Source organism: Pelecanus crispus, chromosome 3 (genome assembly GCF_030463565.1).
Source record: "Pelecanus crispus isolate bPelCri1 chromosome 3, bPelCri1.pri, whole genome shotgun sequence".
NCBI classification, from domain to species: Eukaryota; Metazoa; Chordata; class Aves; order Pelecaniformes; family Pelecanidae; genus Pelecanus; species Pelecanus crispus.
In genome coordinates this window covers 33,258,935-33,283,931 of record NC_134645.1, presented here as the reverse complement: position 1 = coordinate 33,283,931, position 24,997 = coordinate 33,258,935, and the positions used below count along the sequence as shown (strand labels likewise).

Below are 24,997 nucleotides of genomic sequence, written 5' to 3'. Positions count from 1 at the left end.
GAAGCAGAAGATGCTGAGCACTCCAGTCTGTTGAGGGCCCTAACTCTCCTCTGTCCATTGAAATTACTCTTGAGGCCAAAAAGCATGAGTTTCTTAGGTGAAGGTAGCAAAACTCCATTAGTTCAGTCTAGGAAAGACTCCTGCCAACTGATATTTCCAGAAAACTAGAATTACGAAGTATGTAATTTTCCCTTTCTGCTTTAGTTCTTTCACCTACCCCACAGCTTCAGGGCCCTACTTTGTGATGACAATTCTTCTGGCTGAGGAGGGCTGGACAGTCTTGTTCCAGAGACAGTTAATGGTCCTGAATCGGCCAGAGGGCTTGTTGCATACAAGGTATGGACAAGGTGTACAAGCTATTACATGCTAGGCACTCCCTTCTCATCCCTTGAATTGTTTGTTGCTTTTCCAGCATTCTTAGCTTCTGTTGTTTTTTGTTTTCTTGGGGGTGGTGGGGGGTGTGTGTTTGTTTTAAATGAGTGCTTACTATTACAATCTGAGGAAAGTCTTCCAGACTTAACGTTTCTGGTGTCTACTCAGTTTTTAGTTGGTCAGAATCTCAGATTTCTAACTGGGAGCAGTTTACTAGCGAAACAGGGAAGGTTTGTATGCTCTTAAAGATGTCTGTGTCAAATTAAACACTAATTTCAGCATGAATTCGTTTGTACAGTCTGCGTAAACTTCTGAGAAAATTGTGAAGTAATATGCTTTATTATCAAACAGCATTTAGAAATTAATTTTGCTTTTTTCCCCTCAAAAGAATGCTAACCTAAAGGATATAAAGTTTTCGTATGGTTTAGTGTTATCACTGGCCATAAATTATACTCACTTCATGAGTATAATCTTTTCGTTTGTGCTGTGGTTTTGCTCCCTGCTGCAATCTCTCTCATTCATTTTTCTTGCAGTAAAATTATTTGAAGTTATTGAAACTGAAAAGACACTGTATTTGGTAATGGAATATGCCAGTGGGGGTAAGTGGATTCTTAATTCTGCTTTAAGGATAAACTGAAATACAGAAAGCCATGCGATTGCATGCCTAGGAATTATTTAGGGATTTTATGGTTAATGGGTTATTCCGATCTGGCCTTCACAACAGTCCTAGCAGGCCTCCCAGGGCAGACTTTCTTGCTTGTATCATGTTCTGTAAAGTAACCTGTCGGGCTTGTGCTTAAGGGTAGTTACCATTCTGAGGTTTCTGCTGGAATATCAGGAGATAATCTGGTGCTGATTCTGGCAAAAATTTGACTCGGTATTTATCTGCTATATTTAGACAAGCACTGGTGCCTCATTTTATCTTGAAAATGTGTGCCAAAGCACTTGGAGAGGCAGGTCCAGAGGACGGGAATAAGGAACACGGGAAATGGGACCAGCAGGATCATGAAGAGCATGAGGAATAGTGGGTGCCTGCTTGAGAAGCTGCTTAGCATTTGAATGGGAAATGTTTGAATGTGGGAAGGGAATCCAGCACAGGGCTAGTGACCAGCTTGGAAAGGCTGCTCGTCAGACAATGCAAAGATGAGGATCTGAAAGGCATTTCAGCAGCTTTATTAGAGAACAAGAAGGAAAACACAGAAGTAATACAGATACTGTTAAGTGAAGCTGCTGGAGATAATGTGAAACAAATCTGGTACATAAGAAGTTGCCTGTTTCCCAGTGTGTCTTATATGCAATGTGAATGTTTTACATGATTAAAGTCTTTTTTTTTTTCTTTCACAGTGTTTAAGTAAATATATTTTAAAAATTGAAGAAGCCTTAGTATGAAGGGTTCCATTTTTATATTTCTTGACCATTACTTGTCTAAAAAATGAAATCTAATGCAAACAGTAAAAAGGAATTTTTTCTGGCTGCTTCTATTTCTTTCCCTTCAAGAAGGGGGGCAGGGGGGCGGTGTTTTCAAGCATGAGTTGATTGTGCATGACAGTCAAAAAAAAAAAACCTGGGCAATAGGACTGATGTTTTGGTTTTTGTCATGGTCAGGAGAAGTGTTTGACTACCTAGTTGCACATGGAAGAATGAAAGAGAAAGAGGCTCGTGCAAAATTCAGGCAGGTATGAAATTAACGTTCACTCTTTCTTTCGTTTCTATTTATGGTGTTTTCAGATAGGCATGAGTGTGAGCATACTTCTACTTTAAAAAAATATTCATTGTTGTGATAATGTTTATTAAAGCTGGAGTGGAAAAAATCCCTGAAGAGAAAAATATCTGCTTCCTACGTACTATCTAAAAATAGTAAGACTGTTTTACATTCTTTTTAGTGGATGTTCCTAAAAGCCACACTTTTTATTGTGACTCTCTTGAGGTTTTAATACTTGTTTGAATATTTTAGAATTTAACAGATGTTCTATCTGGAGATGTTGGTATGATGGCATGTGTTGCTGTGTCATGTCACATTGTTTTGTATGAAGGGTATTCTGTAACAGGTTTTTATATTCTTATTACAAACTTTCCCGTCTGAATCTTTTTCTTACCCTGTTTTTAGTGATTATTTTGTGAAAAGCTTTAATTAGATAAAGAAACAAAATTTGGTATTTTTCAGAATTAAGGTATATAATTAACACATAGAGAAACTGCTTTTAACTTTCTGTTTCAGACTTGGGTTTTGTTATACATACATAAAAGATGTATGTGAAAATGTTGAATTAACTATTCTGTTAGGGATGAATTGCAGAGATATGCTGCAAATAATTCAGGAGATAAAATCTGATATGGTACATCCAGCTATTGGGTTGGGGGTGGATAATTTCCTTTTATAGTTATTACTGTTGGGTGATCTGCATTTAAAATAGATGTTTCTCCTATTACCTTGAGGCATATGTATTATACTTTTTTAGTAAGAAAATGAGCAGCTTTTAGGGACTTTTTAGTTTTAGTATTTGAGCTTTAATGAAACTTACGTGAATATTTTCTAAAATGAAAGCTTTATTTATTAATTCCTTATGTTCTACTAAATCATATCAGGAGCTAAAATTACTAAATTATATATGAAAACTTATACTGAGATTGAAATAAAATATTTCACTGATCATCTTGGTGTTTCAGATTGTATCTGCTGTGCAGTACTGTCATCAGAAATGCATAGTTCATCGTGATCTTAAGGTAGGCTGCTAACTTATTTTTCATTTTGCTGGTTGACAGTATAGACTTAATTTCATTCTATATACTTGTCCTTGCCACTGTCTCTGAATGCCTCAAACATGTGAATGAGAGAACTATGACTTGTATTTTATTCTCAGTTTTCTGAAAGCACAAAAATAATGTAGCTTGCCTGTTGGAGCGGGGGAGAGGCAAGAATAGAACATGTGTTACTTGCATTCCAATTTTGGCTTTAAGAAAAAGACATGCTCTCCAAAGAATTATACCTGCTGGCATGCAGATATCTACACATTGAAGCTGCAGAAGTTCAATGATACCAGTCAGCACTACTTAATTAAAGTATTTTCAGTTAAAATGTATTGCAAGACATATAAAATGGTCTTTCTTAGTGATTCATAAGAAATATGTTAGGTTTTTAATCCATTTGAACTTCTGGATTATACTCTAGTGTTTAATTCGGGCAGAAGAATAAATCAAAGGTAAACAGAAATTAGTCAAACTTCCTTTTTTGATGCTTTCTGGTAATCTATCTGTATAAACATACCAGACCATGATAAAGAGTTCAGCAACTGCAGATACAACCTAAGCCTTCAGTCTGAAGTTGTCTTCATGCCAAGTTTAGATATCATGGGACTTGGACACAAGATCTTCACCCGCTTAGAAGTTTGCTTGTGCTCTTGCTTTGTTGGCTTTGTACATTTACAAAGAAAACACCAGTATCTTTTGTCTTAACTTTCTTATAATACACTGCGGCATGCTCTCAACCTGTTTCTTATGAATCTGTCCCCTAATACCTGTCAATCTGCCAGCTCCGGCGTGTGCATATGGTGCTGCTGGATAATACATCTTCTGCTGAGTCCTCCCTGCCCCAGGACCATTGTCATCTGATGATGGAGGTGCCTGGCCAGCACTCTGAAGTCAGAATGCAAGGAAAGAAAGGGCTGGATCTCATTGAAATCTTGATTAAAAAAAATTCCTCCCTGTCTTGCGTGGTGGTTTGAGGCCGTGAACGTTTTGTTAAGCTCCCTGGAGCTTACTGCAGCCACTGTTGAGCTTTCCAGAAGGCTGCACATAGGGACCTATTGGCTTGGCTGAACAAGCCACCTTCCACTGGTTGTCTTGGCCCTATACTTGACTGGGAGTAGGGAGCCAGTCATCTCCTTGTGCTTATCTGACACTGGCTTGCTCAGCCCAGCTATATTATTGAGTCTTACTGCATGAACCCCTGCAGTTATTTAACATCCTGCATCTCGCTCTTTCTCCCAGAGCCCATTACATCCTCCACCCCTCATTCATTTCTTAGTTCTGTAGCACTCATACAGCTCACTGCATTGCTCAGAGGACTATCCAAAATGGCTTTGCAGCATTCATGCAGGATCCTTTTTACCATCTGTCACAAGTAGTCTGCTGCTGAGCTCCTTCCTATTTGCAAGACAGGCAGGCTCCAAAATAATTTGTTGCTTTTCTCTCTCCGTCTTCTCTTGGATGAAGTTACGCTAGACTCATTTGAAAAGTTCAGTGTTAGGTGTGATTGAGAGCCAGTCAGCCTAGCCAATGAAAAATACATTTCCAAAAGAAAAAGGCAAAACGTATGGGTTTGAGGAGGTGTTCTCACTTCGTCTTTCCTTTCCAAACGTTATGTGTCATCTCTGTCTCACTTAAAACTCTTTCTCATGGAGCTGCAGAGAAGGAAGAAGCAACTTTAAAGTTGTGTCTGCATTCACATCTGCTTCTGTTGACTTTCTCCATGGATTCAGCATGCTGACAAACTGACATTGTTAGCACCGCAGAGGTCTAGCACCACTTTGGAGATTTTTTTGATAAGCCTTTGTGGCTTTACTAACAAAAAAGGGTAAACTCCATCAAATGTAAGCTACTTCAGACTAAACTAGGAAGACACGTAAGAAAATGTGTAAGTTTGTTCAGGCTATTCTGGCAGAAGAGGAGGGAATGCAAGGCCTGTGGGTACTTAAACTGTTTCCTTTTAATTTTTTGTGATTATAAACAGTTTGCATAGAAAGGGCTATAACCAATTCCAACTTGCTTATCCTGTGACGCACAAAACTTCTCTTACCTTTTCAGTGACTGTTAATACTTTTTGCTCTGAATGTGTAACCAACAAGAGCATAGTCTTTCTATTTGGCGTATTAAAAAGGGGTTTTTTTGTTGTTTTTGTTTGAAGTAAGGAACCTAAAAGCATGGGGTACTTGGGTGGCAGAGTACCGTTGAACTAGGAGGACTATTGTAATCGCAGAGCAGCTGCACTGACAGTAATGTTTTCACCACAAGGAAAATGAAGTCTTTGTGCAGTACTGTAGAAGGCTGTCAGATCTGAAAAATATCTCTGTGAGTCGGTCTGCAGGCACATCAGCTGGAACTAGCTGAGATTACAAGTCATGAGTTGGGAAAATAGAATATTTTCCAGGATAGTTAGTTTGTAAAAATGGGCTGTATTTTACTACTGATAAAGGCTAAATTCTCTTGCACAGCTATTGGCTTGATATACTGGTAGTTAATTGTCTCCTCATTGATTACAAGTAAAAATATTAAAAATAAAACAAAAACAACAAACAGACAAACCCAAACAAAATCATGTTTACCCTTTTAATCAAAGCAACTAACAAATTGGTTGCTGCTTCTCTGATCCTAAACTAAGACCTTTTTTATTTTCTGGGCTCTATTCTGAATGCAGCATCTGATGAGAGATGTCTGTGTTTGCTATAAAACTGAAGTTTGGCAATTAGGTGAATCCTCTGCTCTGCCTAATGTCTGTCCTCCTGTTGAAAAAGGAGGATTCCTGCACTGCTCAGTGCTGCTCCTGTGTTGCTGATATGCAGATCAGGAGTCAGGACCGAATTAAATGAGTGAACATTGCCTAGTTCTGCTGCACTCCTTGCACAGCATCCTTGCATTTTGAGAAATGCACTTTATTTTTTTCCAGTAATGTACTAGTATTTCTCTAACCTTGCTCTTTTAATCTTCTGACCTACCTGTGATACTAAGTATAAGATACTGTTTACTGACTCTCCAGGTTCCTGAATACTTCCATCTATATATGTGATGCATTGTGTTCACATGATGATTGTGGCACAGGCATTCATATTCTTAGATGTATAATACATGCATTTTTTCATACACAGTATAATAATTGAGTGTTAAACACCTTGGTGGTGTTATTGCTAAACCAAACACTAATAATGAAGGGGACAGAATTTTTTGATACAGAATGCTAAGATACAGCACATAGCTTGACGTGTTTCATCTTGTAAGCAGAAGAGATCTTTTAAAGTCTTAAATCCCTTCTAACATTTACCCCACCAGAATGGTAGATGCTGTCTGGGATTAGATTTATGTTCCTTGGCATCAGAAGTTGGCATGAACCTGTCAAAAGCTGAAACTGCTATTCTGACATGTCTAGATACTTCAGTCTAAAGCTGAACTAAGTTATTTCTTCCAGAAGAGAAAGTCTTCATAGTTAATTCACTAGCTGACTTTCAAGTCTGTTTAGCTGCTTTTAACAGTTGTATTTTCCTGAGTAAACATAGTCGATTTTCAATCTTTGTAATGTATTCAGGGGGTTAGTTCCTTTTGTTCTGCAAGAAAGATACAGATAGTGAACCATTTTAGAAAAAGAAACATTTTTGCATTTATTGATAAATGATACACTGCAATATATTGATCTTATTCTGATACATAAATTGTCCTTTTCCTCTTCTGTTTTTCTCTTAGGCAGAAAACCTTCTACTTGATGCAGACATGAACATTAAAATTGCAGACTTTGGTTTTAGTAATGAATTTACAGTCGGTAACAAACTGGACACGTTTTGTGGAAGCCCGCCTTATGCTGCGCCTGAACTTTTCCAAGGAAAGAAATATGATGGTCCTGAAGTGGATGTGTGGAGCCTTGGGGTGATTTTGTACACACTAGTAAGCGGATCATTGCCATTTGATGGTCAGAATCTAAAGGTATGGTTACAATATGAAAGCTTGGCTTTTATTCTCTCTAAATCTTCTATGTCATTAGTAGGCTCACCTTTTAAAACTTTATTTTAAAGGAACTGAGGGAGCGAGTACTGAGGGGGAAGTACCGCATTCCATTCTATATGTCCACAGACTGTGAAAATCTACTTAAGAAGCTACTAGTACTGAATCCAATAAAACGAGGCAGCTTGGAAGTAAGTAATTTCATCTTGGAAAAAAAAGGGGTTTCAGATTAAAAAGAATAAAACACAGTAATTGCTTAAGACTTATTTATTTTTTTACAATAGGTGCTTTCCTCCTGTTTTAAGAGCCAAAAAGTCTTGTTTTTTAAAAAAAAAAAAAAAAAGGAAATGTCCCAGAAACAGTGCAGCTCGAAAGTAGAAAGTGTTAATGAATGAAAGTCTAACCTTAATTGTAGCTGACTAAAGACTATCATTTAAGAGCATTTCCAAGTGCAAACTGCTCCCACTTGTTTTGGTCAGATAATGGAGCTAGTTCAAAATGTGTGGAAAGCAGGACAAGATTGTAAATATCTTCTGCTTGGAGTTCTTCAGAAAAACAAAACCAGCAGCAGGCAGTACCATAAGCATTTTTGATTTAACTTACCATTTCCAGCATGACTTCTTAAAAAGGATAGATACAAGAAGAATAACTGTGATAGAAAACTACGTGGGTTTTTTGGTTTATTTTTAGTGCCATAATACAGATAAACACTAAGAACTCTTTGAATGATAAGCTAATAATTACTAGTAATTTCTGTTCAGTCCTTTCTTTTCCCCCTTCTGGTAGCTTTGTTTCTGAATAGCTGGAAAATTAATATATATAATAGTATCTGCTGTGTCCCTCAGCTAAAATCTGTTTTGAGGATTTCTGCTGAGTTACTTTTTGTTAGTAAATTAGGTTTTCTCTTCATGAGATGCAGAGAATATCTATGCATAATTTGTAAGCTGTCTAAAAGGTTCAGTGTTTTTAAGGGGCTGTTTTGTTCAAGTTTGCTCTATTGGCATGTACTTGCTGGATAACTCTGGAGCTGGTATTTAACAAATATTTTGTGTAGAGTTCACACTAAATGCTGCTCGGTTCTATTTTGTGAATTTTTTAACAGAGACTTTTTAAAATAATGTCTACTTACCATAGAGTTGAAAGTAGAGCAGAAGATAAATAGAATGGTTTTAGAATAGTATTTGCATGAGTTAATCACCAGTGACCTTTGTTTCATCTTTCTATGCATACTTGTGCAGCAGTGGATGGTGTTCCAGAGAATAAATCTCATTTAAGCAGCTTTTTATTTGTAGTGGCATGACTTATGCTTCCTGGCATGGATGCTACCTGTGCAAGGAAGCATGCATTTACTGAGCTCTGTCTGCATGCAACTTATTTCAAGCTGATGCTGGTTTGTGATTTGTTATAAATAGTTTTAACTTGAATAAAATCTGTGCTGAAAAGTGAATGGTGGCTTTTACTTTGCTGATACTCATTAATTATGTTGTATTTATTACTGTCTAGAGGACATAGTGATAAGGGTGTAGTCACTCAAAGATGGTGAAAGATTGCTTTTTTCCTGTGTGGTGTTTAAGTTTTAGGAAAATAGATTCTCCTTTTATTGAACTTTCCTCTGGATTTTCAGCAGTTTCTCTTCAGATCTAATTTCACTTACATTCTAGATATTGTAGTGTTATCCAGTTCTTCTAAAATTCCTTCCTGTCCCGGGAGAGAGGTATTGGATAGCAGCCTCACTGGAACAGCGTAGTTGTCAGATTGGAAGAGAGCGAGTAAATGTTATGTGTGACGGGGGGTCTTGAGCCAGTACCAAAATACTGATGATAACAGGCATTGATCAGTATGCTAATCTGAGGGGGAGACACATCACAAACTTTTTTAAAATTAATGTTCCTGAAATCACATTTGTTGAATTAGAAAGCTGTGGTATGGAAAGCTATGGTTTGGAAAGAAATTACTATTTCTTCTGTCTGAGCACTTCTAAAAATACATATTTGGAATGAAAGTATATATTTATTACCAGTTTCTAGAAGTAGAAAGACAATATCACCTTAGGTGGGGAGGACTTCTGTTTGTGCTTTGTCTTTTAATTATTTGCTCAGTCCCAGCCATACACCCGCTCAGTTCCCATGCATGTTTTTCCCAGACCATCCAATAGGATGTTTGTCAGTGATGTTAGCATCAAAGCTGAGACTGACACAGGATCAGCACTGTATGGGTTAGGCTTAGCACTTTTCCTCTGGTAAGGACCAGGCAAATTTTTATTAAAATGGTTCGTCTGGACTTTTTCATGGTTGCAGCAGAGAGAAACCATTTTAGAAGCAAGAGAATGTTGTTGTGAAACAGTAAGTCTTTGCAGGAAGAGATGGGAAAAATGCATTGTCAGAAAATATGTGAATCTCTCTTAACTACCAGGATTTCAACAAATTCCTCCTCCCCTCCCAGTCTTCAGTTCTTTGCAAAACGCTATGTGAAATTCCCACAGAGCAGATTTATGTTTTTAAAGAGTAATAAAGCAAATAATTTTGAAACAGACAGGTCTTGAGCCAGGCCAGATCTTACTAGATAGTTTTCCTGAAAATTGAGGGAAACCTCATCAGTAATATCTAGTTGGTTGGTTTGGGTTGACCTTTAAGAAATGTAGTTTGGGTCAGATTTTTAAATACCCTGACCAAGGCTGCTGCTCTTTCATCAGCTGACTGGAAGCCCAGCTGAATTTAAACAGATGTAATACTGATCCTGGAGTTGGATCATTGGTGTCACTTCAAAATTCTTAAATGTAAGAGCCTGTTTTAAGAGTTGTGCAGTAACTCAGTATGCCTATGAGATCATGTGTTTAAAAGACAGAAGCTAGCAAAAGTTTAGATATTTAACAGATGGAAACCTAGAGCCGATTACATTGAACTATAGATCCACCTACTGAAGAGACATGAAAAACTGCAAGTGCGAATTGTTGGGTTTGCCTATTAATTCAAGAAGGATCAAGAAAGGGAGGTTGGATTTGAGCAGTGTGATTCCTGTCATCCAAACACCTCATCATGCTTAAACTTTAGATTTAATTAACAGTATCTTTAAAAACTTGTAATTGCAGATACTGCATAGTACTCTTCGGGGAGTCTGTCGTGTTACTGCAAGGCTACAAATACATAACCAAAGTCTGCTGTCAAATAGACTCGTGCTCTGTGTGCCAGAATGCAGTATAGCAGTACATGTTCACAATCCCTTCCCCTTTATCCCCCTCAAAAGCTAAAAAAATCAATTCTGTGGCAGAACTTTGAACAAAGTTCTTTAAGTCGTATTGTCAGCAAAATGTTAACTGGCCCAAGTACAAAGTTCTGTATTGTTCTTGTAAGTATACAGCTATTTGGGTCTGTAATGTGGCAGCAGCATGACATACAAAGAATTTGGTTATATCAATGGAAAATCAAGTCTTTTGCTCTTTGTGAGAAATAACTTAATTCGGCGTTTGCGAGGCATATTTGGAGCCTGTGGGAAACTTGACTTGCTGGCACTTGTTTCACTCTTCTGTCAGTCTAGTGAGCAATATTAGCATCTGTCCCTAAAGAGGCATGTGTGCATGTTGCTGTAGGAGGGAAAATGTTTTTAGCTGTTTTAAAAAAGATGAATGCATCCTTAAGCAGAAGTTGTGGTGGTGGTTAAGAAGTCCAGCTGATCAATCTTGCAGGCATATAAAAGATCCAGGCCACAGCAGAAGGAAATTTTCCAAAGAATGCAGGAGAAATTTTTAAAGTAAATATCTGCATGGCATAGAGAGAGTTAAGTGGCATTTCTCCCTCCAGCCAAACTGTGAACATATTTAGGTCAAGTGCAGTGAGAAGATGCATAGGAAAAAATTACTGGTTGGCATCACGATCTTGAAATGAATGACTGCAGGATGCATCGGCACGCTCCTGAAATATTCCTTAGTTTCTAAACACTTCCTTTGTTATTATTTGAAGGAGTTATTTATTGTGATAGAGTTGGTATTGTTGTAACATTTAGGGATCTTAACCAAGATTAGGGCATGAGTGTCAGGCACTCAGCAAGACAAGATTAAGAGGTGGTGGAAGTGAAGGGTGCAAAATGAAAGATTTTTTTGTGTTGGAAGTGCAGGTTTTTTCTGTCGGTAGTTTTTCTGGTATTTGGGGGGGGGGGTGTTGTAAATGCTAAATAGTAGGGTGGAATGAACTAATAGAAACAAAAGGATGTGAAAGACAAAAGAAGAAACTGTAACATGTGAGGGGAAAAGGTGGGAGGGAAAGAGCAGTATTCAGATTATTATGAATTTTAAGTTGTTTTTCCCCAGACCAGCTAGCACAGATTTAATTTGGTATGGTAAATGGCATATTGACCTAAAGCTCCTTTCTTTTCTTAGCAAATTATGAAGGATCGGTGGATGAATGTTGGCCATGAAGAAGAAGAACTAAAGCCGTATACTGAGCCTGAACCAGATTTTAATGACACCAAAAGAATAGGTAAGACTTTTACAAGGATGTTGCATCTGATGACATAGGCCATTTTATCTTGTAAGTCGAACTAAACTCTTACCAAATTTGAGATGCAGTCTCATTGTACAAGTAAAATGTTGTTATTTAAATGAGAAATTTCATTACGGTGCTCTCCTTATAACTACTGTTGTGACTTCACTGAGCTGACATGAACCTACAAGCACAGCAAAAGACAAATAAGATTACAGAATTCAACAGGCAGGAGGAAACAGATTTTGTTGTGAGGGCAACAATTTTTATCCACCGTGGTCAGAGAAAGATACTGTGTTGGCCCTGTAGCTATTCATAGTTTCTATTTGCCAATGTTTTATTTGTTTGTTGAGTAACGTTTGATGTTGAACTATTTTGAATAACATAGTTGAGAGTTTTCCAGCAGAAAATAACAACAAAAGAGGGGGGGTTGTAGCCTTTTTGATTTTGCACAGCAAAGATGATGCTGGTTGAGTTGAATCCTAGTAACCTGTTGAATTATAAGGGCTTTTTCTATTTTCATTGTTCTTCAGTTGTCACTAGACCCAAGCATTTATTCTGCTAATGTATGTCTTCTTACTTTTTAGACATTATGGTCACAATGGGCTTTTCAAGAGAAGAAATTCATGAATCTTTAGTAAACCAAAAGTATGATGAAGTTATGGCTACTTATCTACTTCTAGGTAGAAAACCACCTGAAGTAAGTGCTACCTAATTTACGTCTTCTATTTTGGCCCTTATATCTGGCTGGGTTGAATATTCTGGTTGTCGATGTTTTTGTGACCTATTCTGTAACATCTTTTTAAAAAAAAATGTGATTGATAACTTATTGTCTTTCCCTTTTCATATCTTCTTCGATATCTTGTTAGTTCCCATATGAAGAAATAGATGAAGAAATAGTATCTTCACATTTGCTTGTAAATACGTTGAATTGCTTTTTTTAAAAGCTAGCTGTTAATCTGAAGTGGCATGACTTTTAAGTGCTGAGTCTTCTTCCTGTCATGTGTGTTTACAGTTAAAATCTGAAATATTTAATTTCACTAAAGCAATTATTCTTCTTCCACAAGATGTGACATCCTTTATTACTCAGAAATGTACTCATCCTTTCTCACTCGTATACTATATTATAGTATATTTTACTATTTAATAAATAATTGAATCGTAGTCATTAATAAATTTGTAATGGAAAATCTTTTGACTGTTTTGCAACTAGAGGAATCTGTAGATCTTTTGGGACCACAGGGATTTTTCAAGAAATCAAGCTGAGACCAAGGCTTTCTTTCTGAAGTAATTTCTTTCCTGCTGCTTTATTGGCCTTCCTTCATTTCTAAGATAGTATAGATCTGATATGTGCATCCTTCAGTGCATTTTCCCACAACATCTCTGAACCAGAATTCCCTTGTGATGACAGAGCATGGAGGGAATCTGTCTAAAATAATTTTTATTCAAACTGCTTGGAAATAGGGTATTTGTCTTTTCCACTACTCTTTCTTACAGTTTATGCTTCTTAGATATCAACAAACCAGTGGCTGAGTTACATACCTTATAAAGATGTGTTAAAGGCCGTTAAGAATCCTTGAATCGGTAGTCCTTGCTTTTTTTAGCTCTTCTGACTCAAAATGCTCTTTAAGCTTTTTTTTTTTTTTAAAAAAAAAAAAGGGCAGGGGGAGCCGTTCATTGGCTTATGTTTTAAAATAGAACAGGTTTTTGTTACTGTCAAGATTCTTCTAATTTTATTTTGAGCATTCATTAACTTCTTAGCTTTAGCTGTGTATTTTTAAAGCACATTAAACACAGATGAAGTGATAAAATTAATCTTGAAGAAAATTAAACTCTAGATACAATTTTAAATTTTAAACAAATGCCTTTGATTGGAACTCTTCACTTTATTATGCCATAAAAGTACCAGTGATGGTGAATTTTGTTTATGCTTTGAAAAACTGTTTTTCTTGTAGTTTGAAGGAGGCGAGTCCTTGTCTGGCAGCAACTTGGGTCAAAGGTCTCGTCCTAGCAGTGACCTCAACAACAGTTCTGTGCAGTCTCCTGCTCACCTGAAGGTCCAGCGGAGTATATCAACTAATCAGAAACAACGGCGGTTCAGTGATCATGGTGGGGATGACATTCCAACAAGTAAAGTAACATACACAATTTAAGTCTGAATGTGCAGTGTTTTGTGAACCTGGCAGGTCCACCACTCTTTGCATTTGTTGTGTATCATATTGTGCTCTGCTGTGATGCTTTTATTTGTATGAACGCTTCTGTGGTAAATCTGGGTCAATGTAACTTACAGATTTAATTTTTTGGACTTGTTACTTGCTTGACTCACTGAATAAGAGCTTGAGGATGTTTCCTGTTCAGGAAGTAATGGCAAAATATTGGTCTGGATAAACTGCAAACCGTTATGTTTATCAGTACATTTGGAGTTGGGGCCAAACTGTTTGTTTCCAAGAGACAACAATTTTACCAAGTATTCAGGAAACATTTTCAGGTGAAAATGGTTACATCAAAAAGGAGTGCATATTTAAAACATTAAATGAAAGGTGATTCCCCCACCCCCACCCCCCCAAAGAGAACTACCAAATTACTAGAAATATTTCTAAAATGTTTGGCCCTTTTCTCTGCCTAATTTACATTGTTCTATTTTTTTCCCAGTACTGTCCTCCCTCTGTGTTAGTGTGTTGTTTTTTCCAGAAAAGTAATGAACATTGTGAAGATCATCAGCTGATGTAATTTTATTTCAAGGGAATGTAAAATTCTACTGATGGAGGATTTGCCCCAAAGCATTTTAAAGAATGATGAGGGGGGAAGAACTGTAATTTTTCCAAGTATAAACATGCTTTTAAACAAAGTAGTTCTAGGGTTTTCAGGGGAAAAAGATCTTTCATAGTGTTTAGAGGAAAAGATATATGACAAAAAGTACTAAAAAAATAATTTGAAAAGTATCCTCTTAATTCCTTTTTTCATAATATTGCACAAATTACATGGGTTTAAAATAAGAATTAAAATAATCTTCTAGGTTTTACATATTTATATAAAATAAGAACTTATTCTGAACTGCAAACTGGTAATGAAGAGAGAGTGGGTAAAAAGAACGTAGGCTGTCAAAGCTCAATTTAATAGGTTGGTACATGTGGTGAGCTTGCAATCGTAGGTGTTCAAATGCTTTTTTTTGGACTTGGGGAATTATATTTAGACTATTTTGGCCAAGAAAAATGGAGTTGTTATTTTTAGGTATTATTAATATTATTTTTATTTGGCAGTTGGTCCCTCAATTCCTCCTGCTGTGTCATACACAAAAAGGGCTCAGGCAAATAGTGTGGAAAGTGAACAGAAAGAAGACTGGGACAAAGATGTCTCACGCAAACTTAGCAGCACTACAGTGGGATCCAAAGGAGAGATGGCTGCAAGTCCACTTGTGGGTCCAGAAAGAAAGAAGTCAACTACAGTTCCCAGTGTGAGTGTGTGCACTTTTGCCTTGTTATATTTATTTTTCCCTATTTAAACAAAATCTGCAGCATGAGGTTACTACAGACATGATGGTTAGTGAATAAGCCACTAAGTCTATTTCTGGTAACTTTTCCTGGCAGACAGAAAGAGGCTACAGTGGATGTCTTTTAAAAATAAACCTTTCCCTTCCCCCACAACTTCACTTTTTCTAACACTAACATAACAGTAAGCACAAGAATGTCTGCATTTGGGCAAACTGAAGATCTGTCAGGACAAGTAGTGGATATTTAGGGAGAGAACATAAGAACAGAGCCAATATGGAGTGCTCTTTTTCTGGTTTCTAATGTTTGTATATCCACAAGGAAGTCAAGGGACATCCTGAATTGGAGATTTTATTTGAATGATCCTTCATGATATCCCTCATGAATTTTTTTCTGTGTGACTTTGTCTTTTTAGCTTTCTGAAACCACTTCATTTTGGACTCCAGAAATGGGGTGAGGTGAGGGGGAACAACCCAGTTGTTCCCTGGTGTGTGTGCCTGTTGACATTATGAGTTACAACCTGGTTCTTGTGTTAAGAAATTATTAATTTGCTAGTTCTTTTGTTGTGATATCATTCGTAGTTTTGTAAACCACTATCATATTACTGCCTCAGACATCTTGGCTCCAAATAGGAGAGTCTGTCCCTCCTAATGTGAAAGCATCTACTTTGCCTTGTGGAAGTTCATGTGCAGTGGTATTGGTGTTTAGGATACAAAATGAAAAAATATTGCATAGTGTTTAAACAGCTACTTAGGAGCAAGAGTTTATGTGGAAAAAGAAAAAAGAAATATGTGTGAACCATAATTTAAGATTCAAGTATACTTTTTTGTTATTTAAGAGACACACTGTATTAAATACAAAAATTCTGGCCATCTTTTAGTACAGTAGATGGGCGGCAGGAATTCTCATTGTCCTTTGGGATTCTATGTGCTGGCTCCCATCTTGGATATTCTGGGAAGATGATATGCATTTCTGCTAGAATTCTCTTTAAAAACAATAAATGCTGAAATTCATTTAACTCTTAATGTTCTGCAGGCTGTGTCTGCAGTACATCCACAGATGCTTTAAACAATTTTTTCAAATTTTAAAATAGAGGGTTTTTTTCACCCAATAAAGAGTCTTTCAAAATTATGGCAGTGTGGATTGCATGCAGGAACGTTGAGTCTTCGACAATTAGATTTCATACCAGAGCTTTCCCAAGACTGTATTGCCCTAAAGCTGATTACAGTCATGTATGGTAGAAGCTGATATGTCAAAAGCATTTCTCTGCTTTGTGAGAACTAATTAAATGGAGCGTCTTTGCTATGAAGAATGAAGAATAAGAAGTTGATTTGTACATTTTTAGCTCTGTTACTATTTGGGGGACTTTGTGAAAGGCTTTGTGATGGGCACGATTAAGGAATAGTGGTCTCTGATATTGCAGCAGTAGTTAAGGTTGAACAGCTTACACAGAAAAAGTGAATTTGTTTTTTAAAACTCAGACATTTAAAATGAACAAAGCCAATTTAATGTGCATAATTTTAAAATACTTTTGTGTAACTCGGAGAGTAACATGATGTTAGGGAAGGCAGGATTTCTTAAAAACATATTTATCACCTTCAGTCATATTAGTCTAACTTATGAGAGTTTAATTTCTAAAACAGTTACTGCAGTTGTTAATCTTCCTTACAAATTGGCTTTGAAACAGTTTATTCAGTAGTCTCTGCAGGGTGATACTAATGCTGAAAAGCTCTAGATGAGGGAGACCTAAACACACAGTAAATCTTGTAGAGTTCATGATGTCCTATAGTACACAAGTTCAGTGTGTTTGAAATCTTTTGCCAGCATGCATCAGTATGTAATGTTAGCACTCTGCAAACCTCTTCCACCCCAAATTCAATATGTGCTGTATTAAAAACTGAGAATTGTACGTCATGTACTGAAAGTAAGTCTTCAGCAGCTAATCTGTGCATGGCAGAGGGAGGAGGAGAATGTTTGTAGGTATTTTATGAAGTGTGTACAAACTGAAATTAGTAACAGAAAGAAGTCCTGTCAGTATTTGTTGCTACAAGACCTATTTGCCATGTTATCTGCATCGTAAATCCTGGGTTGACTGGCGCAGATTGATAATCTTTTCATTTTTCTCTTGAAAACTTTTTTGACACGGGGTAACAAACTGTAAGGCTGGAGCTCTAGCTGGCAACTTAATCCACACGGGGAAGCCTTTCAACCAGCCACATAGATGTGTTCTCTGGGATTCCAGTTTGTTCCTTTCATCCCAGAGACAAATAATTCTGTAACACAGTATGTGGGAATTGGATAATAATGCTTAGTAAAGCAAATGTCAGCAAAATTAAATTTCTCTACGTTTTTTCTTTTAGCATACTCTCAATGGTACGGTAATGAGGTGGTGAATGAGCTATTGGAAAAAAATGGCTGATGATATAAATGATTGTGTCAACAGATTAACCTAGTTCATTCGAAGACATTAAGAATATACATAAACAGCAGAAACTATTTTGATTTGCTTCCAATGCTTACATTTTTGTACAACATAATATATAGTAGAATAAAGTATTTAATTTAATTTTAGTCTTAATTTTCTTCTAGAATAATGTATTTTCTGGTAGTGGAATGACAAGAAGGAACACTTATGTTTGTGAACGTTCTTCAGATCGCTATTCTGCAATACAGAATGGGAAGGACAACAGGTATGCTTCAACTTTTCTTGCTTATTAATTTGGGTACCAGAACTGAGGCACAGAAGTAGTAGGTTATGCAATTAATCAGTACCATCATGAAGCACGGTGTGAATACCTGAAGTCCGACAGCTTTTTTTCATCTTGTCTTCCACTGCAGTTTCTATGTTTGTGATGAAATTTATAACTAAATGTGTAGATACGCCTTTGCCTCTTTTTATGGAATCACATTTATTACCTAGGGAGATTTTTCTTTTTAGTTTAAAGCAATAGATCCTACTCTGATTTTTTTTTTAAAGTTATTTGAATAAAACAGTTAACGTAAAATGAACCAAAAAACCCTAGCATGAAATAACATAATGTAGTAATTATGCATTTAATTTTGGAAATAGGAAAAGTATAGGGCCGTTGATCTATATTAAAATGATGAGCTATGGAACATGTAAAGTACAGCTATTTAAATTGCTCTAAGGAGGTATATTAAAAAGCACACAACTAATTTTCAATATTAATTTCAAATTATTAGATGGGTGTTTTCAAAAGTGTCTTTCCAAATTTTTTCATACTGCTTAAAATATTTTGAACAACTTGTAACAATCCTTTTTTAAAAAGAAGATAACACACATTGCTTAGATTTAAAATATGTACGCAAACAGATTTTTCTGATCTCGCAAAGATTGATAAAGTTTTTCTTTCACTAGATTTAATACCAAACCACTATAATGAGAAGGGATTTTATTTTGAAGCTTTTCATTTTACAATTTATTTTTTATTTTTTCTGTAGTATTGAAAAGACAGACAACTCTTAATGCCTATTCCTTTCATCAGTGCAATGAATATGCTCAGTTCTTTGAGCATGTTCTGAAAAATGAAGGATGAGAATTTTCTTTTGAATTGTATTTTTGCCATACGTTGTGTTGCAGTTCAATTTGGATTTGGTCTAGCTGAACACCTTGTGTCATTGGATTATTCATCTGAAATCTTTACCTCTGCTACAGATATTATTTAGCTTTGGGACTGTTGTTGCTAATACATTATTAATGCAATTTTGTTTGTGCTTGTAGAGGCAAAGCTGGCGTTTGGCTTGAGTCATTTGACTTTTGTTTTAAAAATTAATAACACAGTAGTTTTGACACTACTTTCATCCCTTCCTTGCCACTTAGGCAAAGCAGAAATAAAAGTACCGGTGAAAGGAACTGTATCTTGAAAGGGTTGGCTCAGCCTAGCAGTGACTGGGATAGAGAACTGGTAGGGAAGGAGAATATTTTTGCTTAAAGCAGAGCGGACCATTTTGTTCCCCTTGGCAAGCAGCCGCAGGTGCTGCTCTGCAAGGCTGCTCTGCAAGGCTCAGGAAAGAGCCTTCCCTCACCTGGGGGGAGCACTGCCTTCTTCATGGGGTCATGGGCAGACTTTTACATCATGTCTCTTGTTGGAGAAGTAAGCTCCTGAGGGAGCTTCTACAGCTTTTCAAAATTTTATTTTACTTTCAGTGATTATTTGAAGGCAGGTTGAGGGGTTTTGGTTATCATGTGCCTATAGGGATTTTATCTTTTGGAAGACATCCAGTGTGGCAGCCTCAGGTACTGATAACCAGAGGATTTTTCAAATTGCAGTGCTGTCACTGTCAGAGGCATGTTACGGCATATTGGCATTCTCAAAGGTATTGAAGAAAGATTCTGAAGGGAATACAATTTTGTGTTGCTGAAGAAGTGTAGTAGCCATGTAATAAGGTGCAAGTAATTCCACATACATAACATTCCAAGGTGTTACCATGACAGAAAACAAAGTGATTAGAAATATAGACATGAGGCTACCTATGTTTTGTTTGTCTTTCATTGTTCCTTAGTGATACAACACCTCTAACTATTCAATGGCTGAAGACATTTGGAAGAACTTAATCAGAATGGAAGGGAATCTTTTCCCTCTCCTGAGAATATTTTGACCACTTACCAAAAGTTCAAAATTGGCAACTTTTTGGTAAATAAGGGGAGAAAATTATTGATAATTGCTTTGTGGCTGTTGAGTGTTTGCTGCCTGTTGGCCTTCTCTTCTATGGGTCAGGGCTTTCTGGTGGAGCTACCTTTCCCTTAAAACATTATGGAAAAGTCCAGAGGAGAAGTACACCTTGGTACTTTAAAAACACTGTCACTTCCAAGTGATAATGTGACAGCAGTTCCAAAGGTTTCAGGTCTTAGGTGTTTGAATTTTAACTGAAAATAAGGGTATTCACAAAAAGAGAGTCTGCTTAATCAACCTATTTAAGTCTTTTGCAAATTTCTTTTTCAGTATTTTTTACTATTTCCATGTACTCTTTGTAGTCTTTCTTCATTACTTTGAATAATGTGTGTGTAAGCTTTAATCTTGGGAGGAACAAAAAGGCCTAATTTAACATATATGGTGATTGGATTTATGGATGAACATCATTTTCTCAGAGTTCTGTATTCTTTACTTTAGCTGACAAAGACAGCCTGGTCACTCAGTCTTCTGGTTATTTAAACAGCACTTCCTACGTTATGAAAGAAAAAATTAGTTATTTTCCCTGTTTTCTATGGGATTTTACACTAACTTTTCTTTTCCCTTTTCATTTGTCTATCCCTCCTGCCTTGCTGCCGTGGTAAAAGCCTAACAGAAATGTCTGCAAGTAGCACATCTTCTGCAGGCTCTACAGTAGCTTCTGCTGTATCAACACGGCCTCGACATCAAAAGTCCATGTCTGCCTCTGGACATCCTATAAAAGTTACACTGCCAACCATCAAAGATGGCACTGAAGCTTACCGACCAAGGTAATAAATTGATTATTGTTTCTTTAATGTTGTGCACTTCAAAAAATGTTGTTCCATTCATTATATGCTTCAATATGTTTGTAATCTATTCAAAACTGTCACGTTGCATTCTGTTCTGAAACAATAGCTTACTCGAGTGGTGTGGGTATTACAGATGATTTAAGCCTGATTTTGTTCATCACACATGTTTGCATACAGTTAAAGAAGTTCCTTGACTGCCTCCCTCTGGAAGCTTCTGGAAAACTTAAGTAGTTAAAAATTTAACTAATTTAGACAGGACTGTACCGCACAGACCACCATAAATTCAAATGAAATACTGAAATGTTAACCTCTTGGTTTTGCAGATTGCTAGGCTCATTTCTGTCTAAAAGCATGATAGTATAATTGCTGTTACCATCAACTACCCAAATAGCTTTATACATTTATTATTTGTGTCAGATGATTACTACTTAAGAAATATCTGTTAAGTTTTTGGACTCTTTGTGTGTTAAAGGTTTTGATGAACGTATTTTGCCAGAAGAGGGCTGGGAACACTTTCAGATCTTACTACAGACATTTCTACTTTTTTCCTTTGTCCTATTATCTGTGTGTACTTTTTTTAACTGCTCTTAATACTTGAGATAATTTGATTTTACAATGAAAATATCTCTTTGATTATTTCTAAGTATGAATCATAAAAGCAAATCAGTAGCAGATTCAGGTTTTAAAAAAAAGAATCAGGAGCGGGGTTTTTTTCCTATCTTTGAGAAATGGTTGGCATGTAGGAGGGTTGCTAGCATAGTCTTTATTTATGCTTCTGTTTTCCCAGCAGTGCAACTCAAAGAGTGCCTGCTGCTTCCCCGTCTGCTCATAGTATTAGCACTACCACTCCAGACCGAACCCGCTTTCCTCGGGGGAGTTCAAGTCGAAGCACTTTCCATGGTGAGCAGCTAAGGGAGCGGCGTAATGCCACTTACAATGGACCGCCCGCCTCACCATCACATGAAACCGGTGCTTTTGCACATGCTAGAAGAGGGACATCAACTGGTATAATAAGCAAGATAACTTCCAAGTTTGTTCGCAGGTTAGTACCTCGATTTTTAAGAGAAAAAAAAAAAAATTAGCCCAGCCTATAACTAGGGCCATAATTGCAAAGTCATTGAGAATTTCCAGTTTAAGTCTGCAGTAAATGTAAATTTAGTTAGAATGCTGCTTGTTTTGTGTGTTCCTTCCAGAACCTGCCTTGTTTTACTTCTCTGTGTATATTGTAACCATTATGTTTGACCAGCTATTCTGCTCCTTTATCTTAAAGGAGCAAGAGAATGCTACTCAAATTTTTTTTTGCTCTTGCTTTACAGCTAAAATACAAAGATGCTACAATTAAGTTAAAATGAACTTGAATACTGAAAGCAGTGACTTAAAAACAAGTCATTATTTAATGTTAACAATATTTTACTTTTTTAACTGGGTGCAGTTTGTTGCAAAGGCTGTATTTACAACAGTTTTATTCCTGTGCTTAGAGGGAATAGGTATTAACAAATTATTTTAGGGAATTCTAAAATCTGTGAATAAATGAGAAGCTTAGAAGTGGGCAGAAGTCTGGATGTCTGGAAATACTAATATTTCAGTATCATGCAGCCTCTCATATCATGTTACCAGCTTCTTCAAATGTAAGTTCAGGATTCTGAAAGAAGACGACCCACACATCCTGGACCTGCGTTCATTCCTGTGATGATGCTAACAGTAATAATACTGCGAGGAGAGGTGCTGGGAAAGATTTTCAAATACACTGTTTAATATCAAGTGACCGTTGACTTAGTGGTCACAATAGCTTTCCCAAAAGGGGACTTAATTTTCAGTTTGCCTTTTTCTAAGTGATTTACCTATAATTCTTAAGCCTACTTATGGATGTGTCTGTACTGCATTATTGTCAGTTTTACAATAGAATTATATCTTGGAAACCTGTATTCTCTTTGCAGATTCATGCTGTTATGTACTGAATTCTGTCATTGGGGGAAGGGGAGGAGATAAATTCAAACCTAGGTTAAGCTAGTAGTTGGAAATTTGTAAGTGAAATACCATGAATTGCGTAAGGTGATGTTACAAGGGAAAAGAAGAGAGAAAGCTAGAAATGCAGTGATGTTCCTCCTAAAATTGATTTAACATGGTGAGCTGATAGTGTGTCAGTGTGTGTCTAAGTAATACCTCCTATGATGACCTAAAAAAAAAAAAAGTATGTGAATGATTTTCTTTTTTCAGAAACCTGAAGATGCAGGACTATGATCCTCCGTTATTGGTATCTCCAGCACTTATACAGTTGGGGGGAGAAAGTTTGTTCTCTGTTAAAAAGAAAAAAAAAAAAAAAAAATGACAGTTAGTCGAGTGTGGTGTCAGTGTAGATTTCCAAATGGGAAGAAAGGTATTTTCTGTTAACTAACCAACCAATTTCAAGAGCACAGGCTGGTTTTTTGCATTATAGCTCGTTGTTATTTGCAAGGAGTGGTATCTTGAATTTTTTTGAAGAGTCAGATCAAAGAATTAATATTTTCATTATGTTAAACTACAATATTAATATTGTAAACTATGTATTTAGAATTAACATATTGTAAATTTATGTCTTTTTAAATTATCTTTGCTATAGAACATTTTTATATAATTTCCTATTGTGTTTTATACTGCTAAAAATACATTTTCTTATAGTGAAGGCCTTGTGGGGGTTTTGTTTTGTTGCTGGTGGTGTTTTTTCTTGGTGTTTTGTTGGGTTTTTATTTTTTCAAACTTTGGGTTGTTGGAGACTTAGTGGCTGGGATTACATGGGTGGAGGTTCAGGGGGGTTATTTGTTGTTCTTTTAGTTGGATTGCATAACTGCATGCCTTTTAAATTCTGTACTGTTCAGAAAATAATGGTTTAAAGCATACGTTGATTAGAAGGTGTCATGAAAGACTTTTTTTACTATCTTTTGGCAAAGATGAATGCTTTTTCTGGTAAGTATATAAAATAAACGCATAATGAGAATTCCTAATGAGTAGGGTTTTGAAGTATTTTTTATCAATGGTTTATGTCAAATGATGCTTCTCTGATGTTAGTTACTAAAGTATTTGTGTTTTGAAGGTATTAAATTAGCTAATTGAAATTGGGTGCCAAAATGTTTGTATAGCAGCACTAGGAACGTACCTAGGTGGCTTATACAGTCTATGGATATTTTTCAAGTTGCTTTGGACTAAAAAGGCATAATACAAAACAGTTCCTTGGTAAAGTACAGCTCTAATTCAACAAGATAAAGATATGGTTAACCTCAAGCTCACCACTAATCTTACCGAAGTCAGTGTAACAGCTGATTTGCTTAAAGTTAAGCAGATGCTGAAGTAACCTTTCTGAACTGGGCTCCAAACATTTGGTCCCACAAACTCTTAGGCACGTCTTATCTTTAATTACTTGAGTGTGCTTAAGCATGGGCATGTACCTAAGTGCTTTCAGGACTGAGGTCTGAAGGCCTGGCCCGGAAGGGTGCAGAGTGGAGCCCCCCTGGACCACCCTGATCAACTACTCCTCTGCTTGCTGGAATTACATGTGGCCATTGCTCTGTCTGCAGTAGGTTGAGAACCACATGTTAATTTTACCATCAGTTTAAAAAAAACATTAAACAATTACATGTCAGAGCTGAAAGAAGTTAAGGTATCAATAAAGGGAAATTAAAACTACAGCTGTGAAAAAAAATACTATTAAACAGTATTAGGCTTGACATTACTATACTGATTTATTTTTATTTTTTTTTGTTCAGTAGCTATTTAACATTGTTCTAGATGTAGGTTTTCTTAACTTTTTATTTTTCACCTTTATCATTGAATCTCAACCTTAACTTTGTTTTGAGGGATCCAAGTGAAGGTGAAGCCAGTGGCAGAACTGACACCTCAAGGTGAGGAGCCACTATTAATACTTTGCTCCTAGGTCTTTTGCATCAAGGTTTAAGTGATTTCTTAAAGATTTTTAATCAGGATGTAAAATAGAATAGTGCTTAAGTAATCTGCATTTCAAAAATGTTTTTTATTGGGGGGGGAGGGGGTTTTGGTGAGGTCCTTTATCCCTTATTTTTGCTTTCTTGCAAAGTATTTAATATAAAACTTTATTTAAGCATATTCCTTTGAATAATAAAGCCCCCTGTAGGAGTTAACCAGTCATTTAGGCACTTAAAATCATGTTTTGGCTTATAAATATTTAATGGTGTTTACTTTAGGTTTCAGTGGAAAATGTAGTATACTTTGTGTGTGTCTGTGTGTATATAGGTATATATTAAATTTTTACTATAGTTACATACTGAGTTCATTACTAATTCTGCTGTTTGCCAGAAGTAAACACCTTATAGTCCCTGTGAAATGAATGTCACTTTGCATTGAGAAATAAAATAAGTGACATTCAGACAAAAGGGTTGTGACTGCTAAATATCGAATTTGTATGGCAACCACAGTACACAAATCTGTAGATGCTTCGTTAGTAATAAAGCATTCCTTCATACGCT

The 24,997-nt window shown here is 36.4% G+C and overlaps 1 protein-coding gene across 2 annotated transcripts in view; it reads left to right on the top strand.

The window, feature by feature from the left end:
• MARK1 (microtubule affinity regulating kinase 1) overlaps window positions 1-24,997 on the top strand; it is a 58,976-nt gene that overhangs the window by 32,093 nt on the left and 1,886 nt on the right. The window contains exons 4-16 of one of the 2 annotated variants that reach the window (XM_075706620.1): window positions 906-971; window positions 1,978-2,048; window positions 3,040-3,096; window positions 6,823-7,059; window positions 7,149-7,268; window positions 11,450-11,549; window positions 12,140-12,252; window positions 13,508-13,661; window positions 14,813-15,006; window positions 17,630-17,730; window positions 17,823-17,828; window positions 21,313-21,564; window positions 24,326-24,397. In XM_075706620.1, the coding sequence (XP_075562735.1) occupies window positions 906-971; window positions 1,978-2,048; window positions 3,040-3,096; window positions 6,823-7,059; window positions 7,149-7,268; window positions 11,450-11,549; window positions 12,140-12,252; window positions 13,508-13,661; window positions 14,813-15,006; window positions 17,630-17,730; window positions 17,823-17,828; window positions 21,313-21,564; window positions 24,326-24,397 (1,543 nt within the window). Of the gene's footprint in view, window positions 1-905; window positions 972-1,977; window positions 2,049-3,039; window positions 3,097-6,822; window positions 7,060-7,148; window positions 7,269-11,449; window positions 11,550-12,139; window positions 12,253-13,507; window positions 13,683-14,812; window positions 15,007-17,629; window positions 17,731-17,822; window positions 17,829-20,339; window positions 20,502-21,309; window positions 21,565-24,325; window positions 24,398-24,997 lie in introns of both variants that reach the window. The other variant, XM_075706619.1, reaches the window with a different exon arrangement.